This window comes from Geotrypetes seraphini, chromosome 2, assembly GCF_902459505.1.
Source record: "Geotrypetes seraphini chromosome 2, aGeoSer1.1, whole genome shotgun sequence".
Taxonomy (NCBI): Eukaryota; Metazoa; Chordata; class Amphibia; order Gymnophiona; family Dermophiidae; genus Geotrypetes; species Geotrypetes seraphini.
This window is the reverse complement of record NC_047085.1, coordinates 449,416,935-449,431,545: the sequence shown is the minus strand read 5'-3', so window position 1 is coordinate 449,431,545 and position 14,611 is coordinate 449,416,935. Positions and strand designations below refer to the sequence as shown.

At 45.2% G+C, this 14,611-nt stretch overlaps 1 protein-coding gene across 7 annotated transcripts in view; it reads right to left on the bottom strand.

The window, feature by feature from the left end:
• CCDC7 (coiled-coil domain containing 7) overlaps positions 1–14,611 on the bottom strand; it is a 730,660-nt gene that overhangs the window by 139,139 nt on the left and 576,910 nt on the right. For all 7 annotated transcript variants that reach the window (XR_004538163.1, XM_033931492.1, XM_033931495.1 and 4 more), the window contains one exon: positions 13,775–13,819. Coding sequence is in view for 6 of the 7 variants with exons in the window: in XM_033931492.1 (XP_033787383.1) it covers positions 13,775–13,819 (45 nt within the window). In the remaining variant the exon portion in view is untranslated. The remainder of the gene's footprint in view (positions 1–13,774; positions 13,820–14,611) is intronic.

Below are 14,611 nucleotides of genomic sequence, written 5' to 3'. Positions count from 1 at the left end.
TTTGTCTACGTCCGAGTCCACAAAGTTACCTTTTATATGATTAGTGTAAGGAAAACACAGACACTGGATTTCTTTCAAACAAAACTTCACCGGGTTTATTATAAGGAAAAAGAAAAAAGCCCCAAAACAGACAGTTGTTTCTCACAGGTACCAATAATGCTGTTCCTTTCACTAAGTTCCAGTGCACACTATCTGGGCTTTCATTCAGGGACTGGATTGTCCTTGTCAGTGAAAAAGATAAACCAAAATCAAAAAAGCTTTTCAGTCTCTCAAATGCCCCAATACTCCCTCCTTAGGGCAGCTGGCTTCTATTAGCACAGGTTCTTGCCAGCACTGGCTGAGCACTGCAGGTGCCAGCCCTTCTTCCCAACACTTTTCCCAACAAAGAGAAGAAAAACGTTTTCTCTGCCACGGCTTTTCCTCTCTAGCAATGAGTCCCCTCTAAGGACTTTCACAACCCTGCTTTGCAGGCTGTGTGGAGCAAGCCTCCCTTTTCACCATGGTCTTCAGGTCCTCCCAATTGCTACCACAGTCCTAGAGCAGCTTATAATTTCTAAATCAGATTTCCATACATTCTTCTGGCACACTTAATTCTGCCTCAGCCTCACTGCACCACCCCCCACCCTGTGTCACTGGGACTATAGTCGTTTTCTGTCTCCATGAATTCCCCTTCTTCACTCTCCACCTCCCACCCCCCTCTCTGGGTGTTTGGGAAAGTTTCCTGGCCAGGTTCCTCTCCCTCTGAGAGAACCTCTAGCCCTACCCCCTTAGGCTCCCTTGGGAAATCACAGTACCTAGCTGGCTGCTGGATTCCTCTCCCTGCTTGTTGGCCTGGGGCAATCCTATGTTCCTGGTGGTTTGCACAGAGCATTGGGCTGCTTCCAGTGTGCTCCGTTCTGCTTCTCCAGTTAGAGTCAGCTGAGGCTCCTTGATCTCCCCGCAGTCTTCCTACTTGAGGCTTACATGAATGCAGAACTCGATGGCTAACTCCACCCCCTTCTGGGTTGATCTCATGTTTCTCCCTAGCTCTGGGAAAGGAGTAATAGGGGATAGACTGTGTTTTCTGTGCTCTCCCTGCCTGAATTTCTGGCTGTGACATCACCTGCCTTTTCTCCCTTCTTTCTTGCTGTACTAAACTAGTGCTTTTAACATGGTGTACAGGCTTTATTTTAGGGATTGCAGGTTTGAGGGCTCTACTTTTGACTGGACTAGCAGTTTTTTTAACCATGACAGGAGCTTCCCTGTCACAATATATATATATATATATCATAATTTTTCAAAAAAATTATGCCTTTTATTAAAAGTTAAATTTTGCATTATTAGAATCTATATTTTCATATATTCTGTCAGCATTCATTGCAGCAACAAATAAGGAAACCTCAATACTCCACTGAACACATGAAGAAAACCAACAAAAACAAATGAGAAAGTGGAGTCAATGGACTGGATAACTAACTCACAAATAAAACAGTCAATAGAACTAATTACAGCTATTGAGCTGTGTGGTAGCAGTGAATAATAACTTGATCCAACAAGTGTAACAATTTAGCTGGCAAGCTACAGTATTGGCCTGTTTAAAGATACAGCAGAAGTCTATGCCAGTATCCAGCATGCGGCCCCGTGAAGTATTTTGTGCGGCCCGGTCGAGGGCAATGCAGTGTTTTCCTCTGCTGCCCCCAGGTGTTTACCGTCTTTCCAGCTCCCTCCTCTGTCTTGCTGCAGCGTTTGTGCAGCCCCAGAAACATTTTTTTTGGCCAATGCTGCCCAGGGAAGCCAAAAAGTTGGATACCCCTGATCTAGATAGTAGAAATGAGTAGAGCCTAAAGACCCTACACGGTCCATGTTTCGGCTAATAGCCTTCATCAGGGTCCAGATGAATACAAATTAAAATGCTTAGTTAATGAGGAAGACTTTTGTCTAAGCATATCATGATTGAACAGAACAAGACCAAATCTATTGCAGTGCACAGTTTGTTGATTGTAGTACTGATAAGGCAGAGAAACCAAGATGGCGGCAGCTAGGAGCTGACGTTGGTAACAGCTGAGTTCAGGAGTGTTACTTTCAATATTTTTTCAATCATGCCGCACTCTAAGTGTAAGGGTAGTGTCTGTCCCAAATCCGCTGCAATGAGGACATCTACCCCTACACAAATATCTATTATGGACTCTGCAGCCACTTCCCCTAACCCCCATGGAGTACCTGAGGGATCGCTTTGGCTGTCTTCGGCCGGAGGAGTGGCTGGGGACTTGGAGCTGGAGATTTCTCTCTCCCCTACAGAGATTGTGCCGCTGCCGCACCCTGCTCAACTTGTGGTCTTGTCAGGGGAGCCCTGCCTGGATGCAAATGCAGGGGAAACCCCGTTTCAGGGAATTGAAACAATAAAACCGGTGGCAATTACACGCGAGAAAATATGGGAGTCTCTCGAATGTTTGAATTCCATAGTTGCCAGGTCTGCTCAAGAAATTACCATACTTGTAAGTACTGTTGATGGTTTGGGAAAATCATTGGATAAAACTGAAGAAGAATTTTCCACAGAAATTAAAAGTGTAAAAGACAATGTAGCATGTATCCAGGCTGTAACTAATGGTCTGGTTAATGAAAGAACTTTACTGAAAAGAAAAATTGAACAGATGGAAAACTATAACCGAAGGTTAAATGTCCAACTTTTGAATTTTCCAAAGACTTTTGGTGTAGCGCCTACAGAAAAGTGGAAGAGATATTTAACTGAAGTATTAAAAAATTTCCCCGGAACATATTCCGCCACTAAATCGAATCTACTATTTACCTACTAAGAAAAAAGCTGATCATACGCCAGAAGCAGACGAATTACCTCAAGAAGTGGATGCCTCTTTAAATGTTACGGAACTATTAGAAACTATATTGTTTGAATCCGCATTGCTTATATCGTTTGTTTTCAAGCAAGATGTAAATGCTATTATGAAATTGTATTTTCGTAACCCTCAAATTTTGTTTCATGGGAAAAAAGTTTGGATGTTCCCCGACGTCACAAGAACCACACAAGAGTGCAGAAAACTATTTCTTGCTATGAAAACTGAGACATTAACTCTCAGGGCAACATTTCTCTTGGCAAACCCCTGTAAATGTTTGATAAAATACCAGGGAGTGAAATATGTCTTCTTTACACCAGATCAGTTATGAGCTTTTTGGTACTTGAAAACCCTAGCAGCCAGGAAGATTTAGAGAACGGCAGTAAAATAATGGAGGTTTTTTTTGCTGTTAAGCCTATTCTTATACTGAATTCTTTGGAGTTTCTCTTCACTCTACATTTCTCCTCTTGAGTTTGTGGTCTAAGAAAGATTAATCTTTTTCTTTAGTTTAGCTACAAAACTGCTGGACTCTATTTGGAAGTTTTCATCTGTTTTTCTTGTACAAGAGTATATTCATGTGATTTATGTTAAAATTTTAATATATAAAAAAAAAGTAGTACTGATAAGGCCAGAGATGTAATGGAAAGACCAGAAGCATACAACTGAAAACGTGGATACTGTCAGTTGTATTCTGATATACTGTTATTCATACTGGTGTTTTGTTTTTTCCTTTATATTCTTATTGTCAGTATATATCACTAACCTCAATCAGAAAACTGAACCTAAAACACTACAATATTTTTTTAAAACCCTATAGAATGCATGGCCTTTAAAATGATGTATCGTAGTCAATGGTAGGACAAGTGGTTTTTCAGAAAGTTCTGTTATAAATGTATAATAGACACATTCAGACATTTGTTCACATATTCAGTTACTCTTATTCAAGTTGCCCACCCTTCTAGTTAGTATGGTTTAAGCCAGTGTATTGCAAACTTTGTGCTGCGGCACACTATTGTGCCTTCTGAGATTTTAGATGTGCCATGGTACACTGGGCAGGAAAAAGAGGCTCCAGCGCCTGCGTATGCTGACTGCTACCGGGACTGACTTTTGGATGCGTGTCTTCTGGGACACCTGCCTTTGACTTCTCTCTGCCGCTAGCAGTAATTTAGCCTTGGTTTCATCAAACAGCCTCGGGACCTTTGCTAGGCCAGCCCGCATTGCATCATCGAAGCGGGCTGGCCTAGCAAAGGCCCCGAGGCTGCCTGATGAAACCAAGGCTAAACCACTGCTAGCGGCAGCTGTGTGGCAAAGTTAATAATAACATAAAAATAACTATTTTTCTATACCACCAACACCCAAAAGAGTTCTAGGCGGTTTACAGATAAGAACTGGACAATCAGTGATAAAAATACAGTGAGCATAAGACAAATATAATTGCATAGTTCTTAAACAGATAAAAATTTCTGAAATAAGTACCGTATTTTTTGCTCCATAAGACGCACCCTAGATTTAGAGGAGGAAAACAATTAAAAAAAAAAAACATTCTGAACCAAATTCTCCCTGCCAGGCTCTGCACCCAACCCCACACTCATTGCCAGGCTCTGCACCTGTCCCCCCCCCCCCCCTCTGGTGTCCCCTTCTTGTGGTCTAGTGGTAGGCTGGGACAGGGCACAGATGTCAAGGCAGATGACTTTTTAAAATATGCAATGTCACCTCAGTAACAACTATAGAAAAATAGACAAATATAGACAGCAGATATAAATTCTCCATACTGACACATTTTGATCACTAAATTGAAAATTAAATCATTTTTCTGCCTTTGTTGTCTGATGATTTCTTTCTTTCCTTCTTTCTTTCTTTCCTCAGGCCCAACAATTGTCCCTTCCTCCCTCCCTCCTATGTTCCCCTCACTGCCTTCCAGCCTTTGTCCTCTTCCCCCCCACACACACTCAGGCCCAACAATTGTCCCTTTTACCCTCCCTCCTATGTTCCCTTCACTGCCTTCCAGCCTGTCCTCTTCCACCCCCTCCCAAGCCTGCCCATCCGCCCACTGGTTTTAATTGCCTCCCGCTGCTGACGCTGTGAGGACACTACCTCGAAGCAGCAGCGAGGGGGGTGGAACTCATCAGCGCGGTACCGAGAGCAAGGGATGAGCGAGGACCCAGCGGCGCTTCACTCCCTCCGAATGAAACAAATTGCTGGGAAGGGCCAGGCGGGTGCAGCGATTGTACGGTGCCAGACCAGAAGCCTTACCCCCAATGTCAATTCTGACATCGGAGAGAAGGTCCGGTCTGTCCGACGTCAGAATTGACATTGGGGGTAAGGCTTCTGGGTCGGCGCCATGCAATCGCTGCACCCGCCTGGCCCTTCCCTTCCTCTACATGCAGCAAGCAATCAGTAGCAGCAGCGGGCGCCGATCTAAATAAGGTAACGGGCAGGGGGGGTTGGGTATTTGCTCCATAGGACGCACCCTTTTTTCCACTCACTTTTTGGGGGATAAAAATGTGTCTTATGGAGCGAAAAATACGGTAAGTCTTTATTAGTTTCATGAAAGAACCGTATGATTTAGTTCGATGAATCAAATTATCTAACCATAATTGAACTTTACCCGCTCAAAAGGCCAAGGTCCTATCCAAAAATTTCTTATAGTGGCGATTTTTGGGATTTGGAAATATAAATAGGCTAGTACAATGAGTAAACTTGAATTAAGTTGGGCAGACTGGATGGACCATTCGGGTCTTTATCTGCTGTCATCTAATATATTACTATGGTCTATACAATTCAAAATTAAAACCACACAGTGAGCTGCCGCTAGCCTAGAGAGAGGAGAGGTATGCTGGATAGGGAAGGAGGGAAGGGAGTAGTGGTACTGCTGAACATGGAAAGCAAGGAAGGGAGAAGGGGTACTGCTGGACATAGGGAGCAGGGAAGGGAGAAGGGGTACTGTTGGACATGGGGAACAGGGAAGGGAGAAGGGGTACTGCTGGACATGAGGAGCAGGGAAGGGAGAAGGGGTACTGCTGGACAGGGGAAAGGAGGAAAGGGAGACGTGGTAATTCTGGACAGCGGAGGAGGGAAGGGAGAAGGAGTACTGCTGGACATGGGGAGCAGGGAAGAGAGAAGGGATACTGCTGGACAGGGGGAGGAGGGAAGGGGTACTGCTGGACCTGGTAAAAGGAAGGGAAAAGAGGTGCTGCAGGACCTGGCAGAAAGGAAAGGAAAGGTGCTACACATTGGAGGGGGAAAGAGAATGTTGGGTTGGGGGGTAGGAAGGAAGAATGCTACATAAGAACATAAGAAATGCCTCTGCTGGGTCAGACCCGAGGTCCATCGTGCCCAGCAGTCCGCTCACGCGGCGGCCCAACAGGTCCAGGACCTGTGCAGTAATCTTCTATCTATACCCCTCTATCCCCATTTCCAGTAGGAATTTGTCCAATCCTTTCTTGAACCCCAGTACCGTACTCTGCCTTATAACGTCCTCTGGAAGCGCATTCCAGGTGTCCACCACACGTTGGGTAAAGAAGAACTTCCTAGCATTTGTTTTGAATCTGTCCCCTTTCAACTTTTCCGAATGCCCTCTTGTTCTCTTATTTTTCGAAAGTTCGAAGAATCTGTCCCTCTCTACTCTCTCTATGCCCTTCATGATCTTGTAAGTCTCTATCATATCCCCTCTAAGTCTCCTCTTCTCCAGGGAAAAGAGACCCAGCTTCTCCAATCTCTCAGAATATGACAGGTTTTCCATACCTATTATCAGACGTGTTGCTCTCCTTTGAACCCTCTCGACTAATGCCATATCCTTCTTAAGATACGGCGACCAATATTGGACGCAGTACTCCAAATGCGGGCGCACCATCGCCCGATACAACGGCAGGATAACTTCTTTCGTTCTGGCTGTAATACCCTTTTTGATTATACCAAGCATTCTATTCGCTCTCTTAGCGGCCGCTGCACACTGTGCTGACGGCTTCATTGTCATATCCACCATTACCCCCAAGTCCCTTTCCTGGGTACTCTTATTCAATAACATCCCTCCCATTGTATAGTTGTACCTCGAGTTTCTGCTCCCCACATGTAATACTTTACATTTTTCAATGTTGAACTTCATCTGCCATTTCGCCGCCCATTCTTCTAATTTGTTCAAGTCCCTTTGCAACTTTTCGCAGTCCTCTGTAGTCCGAGCTCCATTAAATAGTTTGGTGTCGTCCGCAAATTTTATTATCTCGCACTTCGTTCCTGTTTCTAGATCATTTATGAAGATATTAAATAGCAGCGGCCCGAGCACCGAGCCCTGCGGGACACCACTCGTGACCCTCCTCCAGTCGGAGTAGTGACCCTTCACTCCTACCCTTTGTTTTCTACCCTCCAACCAGTTTCTGATCCATCTATGTACGTCTCCTTCCACCCCATGGTTCTTCAGTTTCCGGAGTAGACGTTCATGGGGCACCTTGTCAAAGGCTTTTTGGAAATCTAGATACATGATGTCTATGGGGTCTCCTTTGTCCATCCGTTTGTTCAATAAGTTCGTTAGGCACGATCTTCCCTTGCAGAAACCATGCTGGCTGGTTATCAGAAGTTCATTTTTTTCAAAATGTTGATCGATGTTTTCTTTTATCAGTGCTTCTGCCATTTTCCCCGGAACCGAAGTCAGGCTCACCGGCCTGTAGTTTCCCGGGTCACCTCTTGATCCCTTTTTAAAGATGGGCTTAACGTTGGCTATCTTCCAATCTTCCGGGATCTCGCCTGTTTTCAGGGATAAGTTGCAAATTTGCTGCAGTAGTTCCGTTATCTCCTCCTTTAATTCCTTCAGAACCCTTGGATGTATGCCATCCGGACCCGGGGATTTGTCTGTTTTTAGTTTTTCTATCTGCCTACGAACGTCCTCAAGGCTCACTTCTATGGATGTTAATTTTTCTGCCTGACTTCCGTTGAAGAATTGCTCAGGTTCCGGTATGTTGGACGTGTTTTTGTTTGTAAATACAGATGAGAAGAACATGTTAAGCTTTTCTGCCACTACCTTCTCCTCCTTCACCACTCCCTTCCTGTTTCCGTCGTCCAGCGGTCCCACTTCCTCTCTAGCCGGCTGCTTCCCTTTAACATATCTAAAGAATGGTTTGAAATTTCTTGCTTCCCTGGCTAGCCTCTCTTCATACTCTCTTTTGGCTTTCCGAACCTCACGGTGACATTCTTTTTGATGCTTCTTGTGCTCTTTCTAGTTCCCCTCAGTTTTGTCCTTTTTCCATTTCTTGAATGATTTTTTCTTATTGCCTATCACTTCCTTCACTGTTTTGGTTATCCACGCCGGGTCTTTTGTTCGATTCTTTTTACACCCCTTCCTGAATCTGGGGATATACAGATTTTGCGCCTCGCTCACCATGTCCCTGAAGAAGGACCAGGCACTTATGTGTTTTGAACATTACAGGTTTCTGAGAGCGGTATAGAACAGCAAGAATTCTTGTTATTATTAGTCCTCTATTTTGTTTGTTTGTTTATTTTGATTTGACTAAGAGGACTTAGTCCATTTTCGTGGTTAAGCATATCAATGATTTACCGTTAGCCATGTTTTGGAAGTGTTCCTAAGTTTCTTCCTTACCAATTCCCTCATTGCTTCGTAGTTTCCTTTCCTGAAGTTAAAAGTTGTCGCAATGGATCTCTTGCCTTTTGACACTCCTACCTCAACCTTGAACTTGATCATATTATGATCGCTGTTTCCCAACGGTCCCACTACTTCTACTTCCTTTGCAGGTCCCCTTAACCCATTTAGGATTAGATCCAGAGTGGCATTTCCTCTCGTCGGTTCTCTAACAAGCTGTTCCATGAAACAATCCTGTGTAGCTTCCAGGAATTTTGTCTCCCTAGCGCATTTTGAGCTTCCAAGCCTCCAGTCTATCCCAGGGTAGTTGAAGTCTCCCATAATAACCGTGTTGCCACTTTTGCATTCACGCTTCATCTCGGCTTCCATTTCCTCATCGATATCTCTGGTTTGCCCCGGTGGGCGATAAAATAGGCCCATCTTTATTTCAGGCCCTTTCCTTCCCGGTATTTTAACCCATAGAGATTCCGGCTTGCTGGCCGTCTCTGCTGTGTCCATTTGTGTGGATTGTATGCCTTCTTTTATGTATAGGGCTATTCCACCTCCTTTTTGTTCTGTTCTGTCCTGGCGATAGAGCTTGTATCCCGGTAGTGCTGTGTCCCATTTGCTTTCCTCATTCCACCATGTTTCAGAGATTCCAATGATGTCGATGTCTTCTGCGTTGGCCAAGGCTTCTAGTTCCCCCATTTTGTTTCTTAGGCTCCTTGCATTAGCATATATGCACTTTAGATCCTGGTATTTTGCTGTCCTCCTTTCTTTTCCCTGTGCTTCGGTCCATATTTTCTTCTCTTTTGCTGCAGTCATTGTAACCACTTCTTCTGGGTTAGTCGACTCCTGCAGTTTGTCCCTTGTTCCTTCCCAGCCATTTTTCCCCTCGGTATCTTCACAGGATACCGTCTTCCGAATCGTCGACCCTTTGTCAACTGTCGGCTTTCCCCTTCTTCTTAGTTTAAAGCCTGTTCTATTCCTCTCTTGACGTTGTTTGCTAGGAGTCTAGTTCCTGCTGCGCTCAGGTGCAGTCCATCTTTCCTGTATAGCTTGCTCTTGCCCCAGAACGCCGTCCAGTTCCTCGCGAAGTGGAATCCTTCTTCCTCACACCATCTCCTCATCCACGTATTTATTGATTGTAGTTCCTCCTGCCTTTTCACATCTGCCCTCGGTACTGGTAGGATCTCTGAGAACACTATCTTCTGGGCCCTCATCTTCAGCTTCCTTCCCAGAATCTTGAATTGTTCTAACAGCGTGCTTCTTTTGTAGTCTCTCCTGCTGACATCGTTCGTCCCGATGTGGATCACTACAGCGGTCTCTTCTGTCTCCGCCCCTTCCAGGATCATTTCAATTTTGTCCACGATGTCCTTGGTTCTTGCTCCCGGAAGGCAGGTCACCAGTCGGTCCTCTCTCCCTCCTGCGATGTGGCTGTCCACATGCCTAAGGATCGAGTCTCCCACTAGGATCGCTGACTTTCCTCTCTTCAATTTTCGCTTCGGTCTCAGGTCAATGTCCTCAATGTACTTCACTCTTTCTTCTTTTGGGCCTCGACTAGCCAAAATCTCCCCCTCTTGCGATAGCCCTCTGTGGGTGTCATCCTTGAGGTAATCTTCTTCTTGCTCTCCCTTGCATGTTGGTATCCGTGTAGCTTCTTCTTTCATCTGAAGTTCGTTCTCTTCCACCTTCGTCCTGTATGCCTCTTCAATGAATCTCTCGAGTTCCCTGACTTCCTCCTCAATGTGTCTCTCCGTGGCGTGAAATCCTTCTAGCTCCTGAATCTTGTCCTCTAGTCGCTTGACCTCCTTCTTCAAGCTTTTCAGTTCCTGACACCGACTGCATACATACGACTGTCTCCCCGAGGGGAGATAGTCGTACATATGACAGTCTGTGCAGAACACTGGAAAGCTCATCTTCTGGCTTCCTTCTGCTTCCATTGTTGTTCCTTCTTTAAGATATCAGTTGAGATTACTTGTGACTTGTGCCCGCTTTGTGTCCTTTCTCTCTCCCTATCTGCTGTTGGTGTCCTCCCTGACTCTCTCTTTGTACTGGTGCCCTCTCTTTCTTTCACTAACTGTCTCTGGTGTCCTCTCGCTCACTGCCTGTTGGTGGTGTCCTCTCTGTCTCTTCTCTCTCTGTGTTGGTGCTCTGTGCTGGTGTCTCTCTCTCTCTCTCTCTACCTGCTGCTGGGGTCCTCTCTCTCTCTACCAGCCGCTGGTGTCCTCTCTCTCACTCTCTCCCTCTGCCTGCTTGTTATACTTGTGTGAACGGCTTGGCCCTTTGTGTCTGTCTCTTTCTTACCTTCTGTGCTTTCCTTCTGTACTTGTCGCTTCTTTACCTTCTGTCTTACTCCGTTGCCTTGTCCCTTCTCAAAGGCCCTTCGCAAAGGCGCTCTCGCTAAGGCGAGCGCCTTTGCCGCTTGCCTTCGCCGCGCGCCGAACGGCTGCGCGCCGTTGGCTCCGCCCCCTTTCAAGGGGGGGTCCGACGCTGCCTCTGACGCGGTGGGGGTGGGCGGAGCGTACTCTCGCTGCTTCCCCGAGTCCTGTGCTTCTTCCTGCCTCCTTCCCCTGCGCAGAACTCTGTGTCTCCGACTCTCCCTCTCTCAGTCCGGCTACCAGAGCACGCTGCCTTCTTCTCCTTTGCTCTGGCAACCCGATTCAGCGCTCGCCGCGTTGGCTCCGCCCCCTTTCAAGGGGGAGTCCGACGCTGCCTCTGACGCGGTGGGGGTGGGCGGAGCGTACTCTCGCCGCTTCCCCGAGTCCTGTGCTTCTTCCTGCCTCCTTCCCCTGCGCAGAACTCTGTGTCTCCGACTCTCCCTCTCTCAGTCCGGCTACCAGAGCACGCTGCCTTCTTCTCCTTTGCTCTGGCAACCCGATTCCCAAGGGAAGAGGCAAGGACAGAGAGAGAAAGCGTGCAGCAGGGAGAAAGTGTTGGACTCATGGAGAGGGCAAGATGGATGGGGAAGACAGAATGGATGGAAGGAGAAATGTTACACTCTGGGGAAGGGGAGAGGGCAGAGAGTGAAAAGTTGGACTCATGGAGGGAGAGAGAGAGAGAGAGAGAGATGTTGGTTGGGGGAGGGAAGGAGGACCAGAGGAGAAGCATGCAGGAGAAAGAGATAAAAAAATATTAGTCTAATGGAAAGGAGGGAGAAATGTTGGACTGGGAGGGGGGCCAATAAGGAGGAAGGGAAAGGAGATGGACTGCAGGGGGCAGAAAGGAGGAAGGGAAAGAGAAATGTTACACTGGGGGGTGGGAGGAGAGATAATTAAATAAAGGGAGAGATACCAGACCAGAGAATAGAAGGGAAGGAGGGGAGTCTGGTAGCGCTAAAGAAATAATAATAGTAGTAGTAATGCCAGATTATAGGAAAAAGAGGAGAGAGATGTGAGTCTGGGAAGGGGGGAAAGGAAGTAGAGAGATGTTGTTGGACCACTGGGGGGGGGGGGGTGGAAGGAGAGAGATGTCAGACCATGGAAATAGGGAGGGAGAAGACATGGAAAAGTAGATTTTGAGAAGAAAGCAGAAAAATGGAAATATTGAATGTTAAGTTAATGCCAAAGATGGATGCAAGGCAGAAAGTTAAGACGGAGAGAAAAACAGTCAATGGATAAGAAGGCCCTGGAAACATAAGTTAAAAGCACAGAAAAATAAAGTCACCAGACAACAAAGGTAGGGAAAATGATTTTATTTTCAATATAGTGATTAAAATGTGTCTGTTTTGAGAATTTTATATCTGCTGTGTATATGAAAAATGAATGGAAAAAATTGCATTACAATTAGTAAATGGGGTGGGATCTGGGGAAAAGCTTGGGTAGGTCTAGGGTGGAGTTTGGGAGGAATATGGTTGGGGGTACTCAGTTGATATTTGTTAGACTTCCCTGCTGGCAAGCCCTTCTGGCATTTTAGGGCCTGTCTGGAGGGCTTCTGTGCATGCGTAGATGTCAGTGTGATGAAGTAATGCATGCGCGTGATGTCATCACAGCAATGTCCGCGTACTTCTGGGTGCCTCGAGTTGTGCCCACTACCTTTAGTGTGCCCCCGCTCGAAAAAGTTTGAGAGACACTGGTTTAAGCAATAGGACAGGTTCCTGCCTGCTTAAACCATGATCACTACTATTTATTATTTCTATAGCGCTGAAAGGCATACGCAGCGCTGTACATTTTAACATACAATAGACAGTCCCTGCTCAGAAGAGCTTACAATCTAATTTAGACAGGACATTACAGGGTTGGGGAGATTATGGTAGAGGAAATGATACAGTGGGTATAGATATCTGACAGCAGTGAGTGGGAGTTAAGAGTTGAAAGCAGTTTTGAAAAAGTGGGCCTTTAGCTTGGATTTGAGCACTGCCAGAGATGAAGCACGACGTATTGATTCAGGCAGCCTGTTCCAGGCATACGGTGCAGCAAGAAAGAAGGGACAGAGTCTGGAGTTGGCAGATAAGAGGGGCTTGCCTGATGAGCAGAGATCACGGAGAGGAGCATAGGGGGAGATAAGTGAGGAGAGATATCGGGGGGCTTCAGAGTGAATGCACTTGTAAGTCAGCAAGAGGAGTTTAAACTGTATTCGGAAATGGACATGGAGCCAATGACGTGACTTGAGGAGAGGGGTGATGTGAGAATTGCAGCTTTCACGGAATATGAGTCGTGCAGCAGAATTTTGAACGGATTATAGAAGAGAGAGACGCATGCACGGGAGGCCCAAAAGAAGTATGTTACAGTAATCTAAGCGTGAGGTGATGAGAGCTTGGATAAGGGTTTTGGTAGTGTGTTCAGAGAGAATGGATGGATTTTGGTAATTGGCGATTTGTTGAATCTGAGCAGAGAAGGAGAGAGAGGAGTCAAAGATTACCCCAAGGTTGCGAGCTTACAAGACAGGGAGGAGAACAGTATTATTCCAAGAAATAGAGAACGGCGAGAGGGGTGGCAGTTGATATTTGGCAGCACTTAACTAGGTAGTGCCAGAGTGGTCCAGGGCAGAGACAGGAAGGAGCCAGCAGTTAAGGAGACACTTGCCAGATTCAGTTTTGGTCCCTGTAAAGCTAAGTATCAGATAGGGCTGCACAAAGAGCCGTCCTATTTTTCCCTGCTTAGCTATGTGGGTGACATCACTGAATACTTTGAACGCTTACATTTAAAAAGCATGCTAGTTTACAAAAAAGCCTGAATATAAGAACGTTTTATTAAAAGAAACTTTAAGCAATATATAGAGCTTCAATCCTGGATTCATGAATATCAGCAATGGTGATAAATCAAAACTAGGTTCAACTGTGTAGTTATAATGATTTCCATACGTGATCAAGGAATGATCTCAAATAACAAAACACTTTCTTCATTCAAATTGTAAAACTGCAAAAAAGTCAAAATACCTTTTGTTGCAGATCGCTGGGCTGGTCAAATTCTTGCCCTAGCAGCTGAAATATAGAAGTAATGCCCACATTAGGGATTCATTATTTTTTTAAAAATTGTTGCATGATTAAAATGTTCACCTTGATATTAGGGTTATAAGGGGTTCTTTTACTAAGCTATGATAGAACATGACCTTAGTGCAACTTCTGCAGGTTTTTTCTGCGCACTAAGGCCATTTTTACCACAACTGGAAAATAGCCGATATTCTATTTTTTTTCTATTAATGGCCATTCACTAATGTTGCCATTAGCCTGTGGCCATTAAAAAAATTACCGCAGAAGCACTTACTGACACTTATTTTGTAGGCTTTAGGGGTTCACTTGGTAATCCTGCACTAGCCAGTTATAGCATATGGTAATGCGGACATGCTAACCGATTAGTGCAGGAATACCTACTTTATTCCCCCAGACATAGTCCCTCCAACAAAAAGTAAACAATTTTATTTAGCATGCAGATTTGAAACTTACCATAGGATGCCTGAGTGCATCCTGTTGTAAGCAATTTTAAGTTGTGGTAAGAGCAGCATGTACCACAGCTTAGTAAAAAGAGCCCTAAGTATATTTAAGAATCCTGTATTATTGGCCTCCTCTATCTTTTAACATGATAGGAAACCTTGGATTTTATTGAAATAGCTATAAAAGCTTAACTTAATCACAATTTTTAATATGCTCCTTTTGATTTTCCACGATCCCTCTATAAGACAGAACACATTTTAGCTAAGTTTTTGTGGAAAATATAAATCCCCTCACTTTAGTCTGAAGATAGTTATGCTAACTAAAGAAAGGAGGATGTGGTAC